General features: G+C 44.7%; 1 protein-coding gene across 1 annotated transcript in view; it reads right to left on the bottom strand.

Annotated features, from left to right (window-relative positions):
* Positions 1-1425: 1425 nt before the first annotated feature.
* Positions 1426-10476, bottom strand: part of rtn4rl1b (reticulon 4 receptor-like 1b) — an 83335-nt gene continuing 74284 nt past the window's right edge. Inside the window, exons 2-3 of the mRNA XM_011608519.2 lie at positions 4066-4517; positions 1426-3970 (exon numbers count right to left, since the gene is read on the bottom strand). Of these exons, the coding sequence (XP_011606821.1) occupies positions 3080-3970; positions 4066-4517 (1343 nt within the window). The 3' untranslated portion in view covers positions 1426-3079. The remainder of the gene's footprint in view (positions 3971-4065; positions 4518-10476) is intronic.

Genomic DNA, 10476 nt, shown 5'->3' with positions numbered 1-10476 from the left:
TGCACAGATATTGGTGGCGAAAAGACCAGCTGGGCTGTCTGATTTTGTACCTGTTCAATTCTTTTTAGATATCAGAGCCAAAAACTGGCCACAAAACAATTACAGGGGTTTTTGAATACTCTGAGCGTGTTCATGGGTAGCGGTGCGCATGGAGACACAATGGGTGAAGGTTATCAACCGCAACAGGGACGTTGAGATTAGCAGGAATATATTTTACAGCTTTAATAATTTTATTTTTTAGCAAACAGTCACGCATCTCTTGCCCTTTGTTGGCTGGGGGCAGCGCGAAAACAGTGAAAAAGCAGAAGCTGGAATTACAAAACCTCTGTGTTTGAAGCCCTCGTCTTGCACACCGCAGAAAGGTTTAGGTCTGGAATGAAAACAGATGGCTGCGTTTCTGTTTTTCCCTTTGTCAACATGTAAAGAAAGGCCACTCAAGCGGTGCAGGTGATGGGTACACAGCAAGTTTAAAGCCGCTTTAGACTAAGAAGGTTGCATTTTCATTGCTGCTACGGGGCCAAAACACGATTTCATGTGAGCCATTAAATTTTATGGGCTTAAATGCATACATATTCCTTTTATTCCCCTCCAATGTTTATTCCAGCAGTAAATGCTTGCAAATGTTAACATATCTATTAGCAAATTAGCACCTTAGTAATGGCGCCACATATTTTTGGTTTCATTTAGCAGAATGGAAAAAAAGAACATTGATCGCCCTTCACTGTTTGCGACGATCTAGAATGCTGACCTTGCTCTGGGCTTTTACAAAAACAGAAGAAAGAAAAAGGAAAACATTAGGAGGTGGCCGGTAAACGAGAGAGGCTAAAGCTGCTGGTGGCTCATAGATGAGCGTCCCATACCCGATGCTGGCACCGCTATCAGCTTAGAGATAATTACGTAGCACTCTCATCCATGCATGTAAGCACTCCTTTTGTGCTCATTTATCATTTAACAGAATTTTATGGAAAAAAGGTTTATGGAACACTAACTTTAAGATCAATTCCTATCATTGTGTGTGAAAAAGAAGGGGAAATAGAATTCATATTGCAAAGGCCTATTAATAATAATAATAATAGCCCGCAATATCTACAAATTCCAGCGACACTTTCATTAATATCACTTCAATGATTTATCGGACTGCAATGTATCACGCGTGGCATATTTGAAATTTCTTTTGGTCGGTATATGTTGAGTTCTGTTCTTTTTTCCCCATCGCACCCATAATTCACTTGTGTAGGAAGCGTATAGGTTAGCGGGATCTGATCAGGGGAGAAATTACAAAAATGCACACGGACAGGAGGGGGAAATGGAACGTAAAAAAGGCTGACCGAATCAATTCCTCGAGTAAGTGATGCTTTTTGCATTCGTCAAACAGGCCCGCGAAACCAGAACTGCAGGAACAAACAGGCTCCGAATGCAATGGTGGACATAGGAAGATATAGCTTTTAATGTCTTTATAAACATTTTGTACTGTTGTTTTTCCAATGATAACTTATTGAACAATGCAATTATGCACCCCCCCCAAAAAAATAAATCAAAGGAGAACGTAAACAGTCTGCACACCAGAACATTAGCTAACTGATGAACCGCGTATTAACAAATGAATGCAAAAATATAAGGTGGAAAATATATGACCACATAAATCACTGTGAAATAAAAGAAGAAAAAGAAAAATTAAAGAGTCCTCCTGACACGAGGAGCTGAAAAACCCTGTTATCATCATCATCATCATCATCATCGATGTCACTGAAGTTTTTTTCTCATATTGATACAGTAAATGATTAATATCAGCACTGTAACAGGTTCTGCTCTCCATTATTACAGGTCAGGTCACCGAGTCACAAGCCATTGTAGCTATAGGTGTAACATTGGCCCAGAAGTCCAGCAAGATATCACATAAATGTCCATCCCATCATGTCACGGTTACTTCAGAGTCGATTGTCTTGTCTCCAGTACTCGCCTATAAACAATATTGTGGTGTATTGTTTTTTTTAAACAATTTTGGTGGGTCACTTCAGCTACACCAACGGTCCTTTTTCTGGTATTCGTCCTTTTAGTTGAAAAATAAATGTTCCTCACATTATCAATGAGGATCTCTGTCAGGAGGGGCCAGTTCACTGTGGCCTCGCTGGAAAGCTGAGGAAGCCCCGCTCCGTTTTTCACCTTTAAGGCTCCTGCAACGGGGTTCCACCGCTAGGTCCAGTTTGTGTCGTCAAAAGAAAGAAATTAAATCATATAAACAACATCTGACACAAGATATAGACAGACTCTTCAGTATTCACAGCTTGAGCTCCCAGAGACACCGAACAGTCTTCCGAGTAGATGTAAATAGCGTGCGGAGTCCTCGCCGCAGTGAAGTAATTAGCAGCTTAATGTTCACTTGCACAAAGGGAGCGACATCATGGAAATGCAGACAGGATCCAAGTTCTGCATGGAACTGCAACGCGGATGAGCAAGATAGTACCTGAAAACAGCATCATGTCAAGGATTGGATGTTTCAATTTGTGTTTGGCCTTTTTTTGCTCTGTATTAAACATTTGTTGCAGAGGATTTCCAATTTGCTCAAACAGTGGATAAACCAAATGTTCTACTTCTGAGGGCACAGGAAAAATCGATTCAAGACTGCGAGAGAAAGTTCTAAACTTGAAGGTTTTATATCAATTGCTAAAAACTGAAATATTAAAGCCGCACTCGCCCCGGTTTGTCGATAGCGACGCTAGCTAGTTGGCAACTTTAATCCAGATTGCCTGGTCATCTTTTTCTCCCCTTAACTTCACCCAAAGCGGATGTTTTCAGTTCCTTTTGTAGCGCTTATGGAGATGAACTCAAAATGGCAGAAGTGGCAGTAGAAGCTCGGTATGTGTTAACTTTTCATCATCCCCCTTCAGTCCTTCTGATTCTTGTGCTGGGAGTCTTTAGATGTTTGATGCTTTGATGCCTGTTCGAGCCTGAACAGTAAAGGTCCCTACACAACATTTACACACTCACACACGCACATAAAAGACACAGGCCTTGTAGTGCAGGAGCAATAGAGGCTCTTATTTTTTTGGGTTTTAGCCTTTGCCAAACCCCCTACAGGTCAGCGGAGAATGCTGCCAACGTATGTCGTTATCAAGGCCACAAAGATGGCGTGGACGTGTAGTAAAGACTGAGATATGGCCGCCCTGTTGTTGGCTTGCTGAACCCCACTGGGGGGGCGCATAGTGGTCCGGGGAGCGCACTTGTGCTTCCTCCTTGTCACTGTGCCATCTGGAGAGGTGTGGTCATGTTTCCCTCCTTCTGTAAAATCGGAGGAAGAATTGTCCTTGTCTGCCATGACCTCCTTCGAGTGGTGGACTTCGTTGTCCTCCTTCCCCTTGCTCAATCTGTTCCGGGGCTTCGTGCAGTTCCGAGAACGGCTGGGCCTCGAGGGCTGGACTACGCTGGTCTGATCCCCGGAGCCTATCACCACACTGCGATTCATAGACGGGTTCACGGTGCCGGATAAGTTATGAGTCTGGGCTCTGGACTCTGAATTCGGTGCAGTCGAACAGTTGGGGAAGTCCTCCTTTCGCAGCTCCTTGAGATCTTTCCCGACCATATTAACTGGTGCCTGGCAACCCACCGAAGATGTGGAACCGCGGAAGCGTTTCAGCCATTCCCACAGCGACAGGGCCTTGCAATCACATGACCAAGGGTTGTCATTGAGACGCAGATATTCCAAGGCGGGCAACATGTCCAGGCACTGTCCGGACAGCTGTATCAGAGAGTTGTTGAACAAATAGAGGGTGGTGAGACGTTTGAGATCATGGAAGGCCAAGTGGTCCACCCACTCGATCTGGTTTTGATGAAGAAGCAACCGATCCAAAGCCCGAAGGCCTCTGAACGTGTTCTGATTGATGCTCCAAAGACGGTTTCCATGCAGGAAAAGATGGCTTAGGTTGTGGAGGTCCATGAAAATGTCATCCTGGAGAAACTTCAGATGATTTTCCTAAAAAGACACGGAGAGCACACAAGAAAACTATAACACAAACAAGTGTCCAAACTTGTTCATTAATCTGTGGACCTTTCAGTTGTCTACTGTACCTGCAAGTAGAGGTACTGCAGATTTCTGAGGCCTTGAAAGATGTTATTAGGAAGTGAACTCAGCCCACAACGGTAGAGATGAAGAGCATTAAGTCGAGCCAGCCCGTGAAAAGTGTCTTCGGCCAACGAGCGCAGGTGGCGGTTGTCCCCCAGGTCCAGGTCCTCAAGCAGAGTGAACCCATGAAAGGTGGAGGGTTCGATGTAGGTGATGTTGTTGGAGTAGATCCAGAGGATGACCGTGTCGGAGCTGAAGTGGCCTCGAAGTAAACGGTGGATCTTGTTGTTCTGTAAAAATATACGCTCGCTGTCCGGAGGGATGCCTTCAGGGACCGTCAGAAAGTTGTGGGCCTGGCACGAGACGGTGCTGGGCGCGGTGTAACAGATGCAGTGACGGGGGCAAGACCAAGACAACTCCAGCCCGCAGAGAACCAACAGGAACTCCAGCCCACAGCCTGCAGGGAGGACACACAACCAAAGGGATATTGTTGGGAGATGAATTAAAGATAAAACACAGACAAATTTCATCACGTCTCGATCAAACTGACTTTCCATCGTCGCTCTAACAAGTTTGGCTAACAGCATGTGGATTTTGTCAAAAGTGACACCTGCTCATCTGCATCACAAGTCAGATTAGAGCGTTTGATTAGATCGCGGCTGCTACGCCCTCATCTGGGACACATGTGCGGCAATCTCAAAAACAATCCTTTCGAGCAGGCCGTCCCCTTGAGGGAGATGTCCTATTAAGACCCTGATTCCACCTGTCTGCTGCCAGCAATCTGCAGGTAGCATTGAGTTGGCGATCAATTTTTATAATGCTGTTAAACAGAGCGTGGCAAGCTTATTTAAACTTGTCGTTAGTGTCTCCGAGGCACTTTCTGATCCATGACACCGCTTCCTTCCTTCGTTGCCACATGAACACAAAGCCACGGCTCACCAGGAAAGTTGCATCGGAAGAACCCAGACTGGCAATTTATTATTCGTGGCGCAGTATTGTCTTAATTCACCGGCTCTGATCAACACGCCACCATTGCCTCCTAACTCACCTGGTAACTCTTTACCCTGGGTCTTTAGTATTGTAAATTCAGAAGACGTGCGCTTGTTTCCGACAGGGGACAGCTGCTTTTATCTTGTGTTATTTTTCGCCAAAACTGTGGCTAAGCTGTGGCACTCAGCGCACGACTCCTCCGACCTTTAACAGCAATTCTTGGTGTCTAGCTGCAGAACTAGAGTATGGAATCGTGCATCACCCGAACAGGCATGTGCTCTCCTGGGTACAGATCTAATCCAATTTGTTAAGCCTTGCCACTGGGCAACAATGCGTGCATCCTCCTCACCCTGAAACGTGTCACCAAATAAAGTGATTCATCACGGTTCAGCATTGTTCCCGACATCTGAATGGGAGAGCGTTGTGTACATGCATGTATTGTGTTTAAGACCACAAGAGCGCCTTTAATTTGTGTTTCCTTTAAGTGTGCACCATGCCCTGGGTTCTTCAATGCTGCAAACATGTCTATTAAGATCAAACAAGGATGCTGTTCCACTGTCAATGCTGATTTCATCTCAATTTTCTCTTTACTTGCCATATCCGATAATAATAATGATTAAAAAAAAACCAAAAACACACAAGACACCACAGATGGCACTGGCTGGCTGAATAAATACAGAAAAGCCACTTTGCATTCCTCAGGAAAACAAAGGCTTTTTCACATTATCAGGCAAACAAAAAAGATAGGACAATAAATATTCTCAGCTTCTACTAAATGACTTTTGCATAAATGAGCAGCGATAAGATGGAGCTATTTTGATATTTAATATTAGTATTTTATCATGCAGTGGTTATCCTAGAGTTTAAGTCTAGCTCCAGGCTCTCTATGCGGATGGTCTCCCTGTGACTGAGTGGGTTTCCTTCAATCCGTTCCTTCTTCCTCGGAGAACAAAGGTGTTTGTGTGAGTCAGCCGATCGACCTGTCTAACCCACCTCTAGGTAAGACAGGAAGTAGATAACGTGGAGTGAAAGTGAGAGAATCAAAATGAAAGTGCTGCTGAACTGAAGACCATTAGAATCATGTGCTGTTCTTAAATCCATGAATCAATCTTTATTTATATAGCGTCTTTTACAATCAAAATCGTTTCTAGGCACTTTACAGAATCCCAGGGCCTGACCCCCAACAAGCAACAGTGGCAAAGAAAAACTTCCCTTTAACAGGAAGAAACCTTGAGCAGGACCAGGCTCATGTAGGGGGACCCTCTTGCTGATGGGGAGCTGGGAGGAGGGGTAGAGGAGAGAACACAATGATCTTCATCTCTCACTATTATAGTTGTCAGGTCAAAATTACAATAAGCTGCCTTAAAACGTTGAAAAAAACTTTTTTATATTTTTATTAAAAATTAACATGGTGTCATCAGCACGGTGCTGCTAAATGGTCTTGCAAAGCATTTATGGTGCAGCCTAATTTAACAAGCTAAACAATGTGGTTCAGTCTGGTGTCTGAGTGGTTGAGTCCGTCAATGAGAACGTTCACAAGCGTTCATGGGAGTGAGACGTACTTTAAGACAACGGAGATCTACTCCATCGTGCCCGCGGCAGGAGCTTTCAGCAGCGTGAGGCTGGATTCAAGGTGTAAAATGGTTCTTTTTCTTCTCCGTGAACAAAATCTTGCCAATCAAGGCTTTGGAAGTCAAAGTGTAGCTGCTTATCAAATCCTCCAGTATCTCACATTCTCTCATTTGCATGCGGGTTCATTTGCATCTAGTTTTTCCACCGTTCTCCGGAGATGCGCTCACTTTTTCCAACCTGGCGTTAGACACGCGTTCCACTGGAGGCCTTATCACCTGCCACTTTACTGATCACAGCAGCTGATATCTTCACAGTAACATGCTGCACGGACAGCTCTGGAACAAGAACATGTGTTTACAGGCTGAAACCACATGAATCAATGTGACAAGCCTGATTGTGTCGATCGGAGGGTGAGAAATAAGTGCAGGACAATGCAAGAACTGAATGTTTCCTAACTGTATTGTGCACTTATACAATGAGCCATTCTTCTCAGCCAGCCATTCTTTTAGTCTGTAAGTAGCGTTCTTGTACAGTATACGAATGGAACTATTGGCACAACAAAAGACTATGAAAATGGGATAATGGGTTTGGGGGGAAAAAAATGCTATTTCTGGTTAGAGGTATTAACAAGGTTGTGTGACTTTTGCCCCCACAGACTTTCCTTTTTAACTGCAAATAAATAAATAAGTGAATAAAACATATTAGCCCGGATCTGCCGACAGCCTCAAAAGTGACTCAAATTCGCTGAATATTAGCGAGGCATAGTTCACACTGGGTCTACCCTCATGAATAACACATCTGTTCTAATAGAAGGAAATGCAGAGCTGCACGACCGTGCCCATCATTAGACTGGACAAACTCAATTTCCCACATCTCTCCAAAGACCCTAAGAAGCACCCTGGAGTTCTCGCTCCTGTTATTGGCTGGTTGATAATATTGCTTCCACTCATGCCCGGTGTTAAAGTTACGTATATTCTGCCTGTTTCTGGACTATCGACTGTTTTTCCAAGGATCATTATTTTGGAAGCAAATTTGCTAATGTGCAATCTAGTTGGTAAAACATTAAATTATGGATTGTTAAGTTCTGATCCTTATGCGTAGGCATTTAAGAATGACTGTAAAATGTGTTAGTTCTATATATTTTTAATCTATAAAGGCAGGAAAATGCTTTAAATTCTGAACAGGCTGTAGGAAACTTAATTACAAGTGTAATTCAAGCCTCGTTCTAGAAAAGGAAATCAAAATAACCCTTTTTAATTAAAGTGAAGAAAAAAGGCGCTTGTTCCTATAGGAAAAATAACATCGAAGCAGCTGCAATTCTCCTCAGGAATATACATTTAGGTGTTTATTTTGCCCGACTGCAGCAGAAGACAGTTCTGTTTGCCGGTTCTGCTGCAGGCGGCGTTGCCTCATAAGGTTGCCACACTATTCTTCCAGGGAATGAAGGGGGGAACAGGAATAGCAGGATAACATGAAAGCTCCTGTGATATTTCCTTGAGATGTTGGCGTCTCCGAAGATTAATATTCAACTTAGAAAACACCGGTTTTCATCATATACGTTAAAAACAAATGATGCTGCACAGGTGACACTGAAAATAACAGTTGCCATTTTTTCAAGCCTTTTGAGAGACGTTCACGCGTCATCTCATTACTTATTGTTAGGACACATCTTCTGATCTTAATTGTTGTTTCAGGCTTGTCTGTCTTGTCCCGTCCCTCCCTGCTCCTGTCAGTCTGAACCCTGATGACGCTCACGTGTCTCACCTGTGTCTCATTATCTCCTGGTGTATTTAAACCTGCTCATCTTTCCTTCTGGTGCTGGACTGCCATTTCTGAAGGTGTCCAGTCAGTTGCTCGCTCGCTCGCCATGTTGAGCAATGATGGTTTGAAGTTTCAACCTGGTTTCCAGCCTGCTGCTTCACATTTGTTGGCCTGTTTGGTTAAGAATGGTCCAAAACTGCACACTGATCATTTAGCACTTGGGTCCTGGTCCATGGCAGTGCAGCCTAACCCTCCTACACTGACTGAGAACCTGTCCCACAGTCAGTCCATCCGCCAACCCCAAATTCCAGATCAATTCTGACGCTCAGTCCTCGAGTCCGTACCAGAACCAGTAGCAGCGTCTTTGTTGGGAACGGTCCTTGAAACTGGGGGTTTTAATGTGACTAAACTGTTCGTTCCTGCACAGCATGCGTGTGAAATCATCCACACGTCCTACAGATTAATCATGTTTGCGAGTTCTTTTTACAGCTTGGCTGTGCATTTCTGTTTATATAACTGCATCTCTGCCAGAGCAAACCCAACAAGCTTAACTTGACGGGAGCGGTGAAACAGAGACTGGTCAGGAGAGGCTGACGTGCAGATTGCCGCGTTATGATGGGGATTAATGGACCTGCCTGTCCCGCACATTAGCGATATCTATGTTTGCTGAGCGCGATACCACAGGAAATCGCACGCCGGTCCAACCTCTCAATAGTTTTTCAGCGTATTTCCAGTTCGGAGAGTGGCAGAATAAAAGAGACAAGTGGGGCGTTTTTCATCTGAACTGTGGAGATGGTTGCTGCTGCAGGAGGATGAATTTCTCTGGAGATCTGCGCAGCACAACGCTTAGAAAAGCTGCCAGAAAAGCAGAGTCACATGAACTCACAGGAACTTTTTTTAATAAGCGGCGCCATATGGAGCATATGCAAAATAACACCTACGGTTCGTCAGAAGAAAAGCGCGTTCCCTTCAAAGACGGAACCCACATGAAGGACATTGACAATCCAGACGGGCGGATGAGCCCATCTACAGATGTTTACTATCTCATTTTAATTAACCGATTTAATTGATGCGTAGCAGGTGCCAATTCCACTTGCTTAACTGGCACATCTGCACCTGCTGGTCTTTTACTTTCCACATTCTCGTGGCTCAGAGTGGATAGATTCTATAAGCCCCAAGTGCACGGAGAAGGAAGCACGCAAACAGACGCAGAGCGCCGCCACTCAGAACTGTTGAGAGCAACAATATCAGCTAGCGACTGCGTCCATTCATCACAACAGCACGAAGCCGAGCGATTCAAATATATTGCACCGCCTGTGGCAGCATCACAGTGCACTGAGAAAGCTGAACTCATAGCTCTGCAAACCCGTATGAATCCTCAGCGCTCCTTTATGTAATTTAGCGAGCGATAGAGAACATAAGAGGCTATTCTCTCTAGCGGAGTAGCTGATAATTATCGGTCATTGTTGCGAAGGCTTCCAACAATTCTTCACAGCCTGTTTTTCAGCATTCGAGAGCAGAGTCCGTTCCTCAGTTGGTGGTCCTTACATGCGTAGCAATCTGCTGGAATAGCAGCGGCAAATAGTCATTTTTGGACATTTATGGATTTAAAGTGTATGTGACGTGCTTGTTTAGGTACCTGGGCCCCATTAGCGTTCCCAGTATGCCGGAGAACATTGCAACTCTCCTCCATCGGTGGAAAAAGTTGAACCCTCACCGCCTAGCGACGCGAATCACACCCGCCCACATTCGGCCTCCCGTTTCCTGCAGCCGAGGTGCCTTTACGCTCTGCTGCCGAGCGCCGGGGCTGATTTTCTTGTCCATCCGCCAACCCCAATCTGGGGTCTGGCAGTCTGGACATTTGACACTCTGCCTGGTCATGTGTCCTGTTCAGTCAAGCACCTGTATGTCAGAGAACTGTCCCAGTGACGAGAATGACTAAAAACAGTGAAATTTCCCCAGTGAGACAGCATATCAACAGTTGCAGAGCAAATGGCAAAATCGAGTCTGCTGTGCTGAACATTTACCGTGCGGGGAAATGATACGGTGAAGAGAAAAATAATCATACAATAGCGTCCTGATGGAATGCACAA

The sequence above is a fragment of the Takifugu rubripes genome, chromosome 11 (genome assembly GCF_901000725.2).
Source record: "Takifugu rubripes chromosome 11, fTakRub1.2, whole genome shotgun sequence".
Taxonomy (NCBI): domain Eukaryota; kingdom Metazoa; phylum Chordata; class Actinopteri; order Tetraodontiformes; family Tetraodontidae; genus Takifugu; species Takifugu rubripes.
Note: the sequence above shows the minus strand (reverse complement) of the source record. Positions and strands in the feature narration are given on the sequence as shown.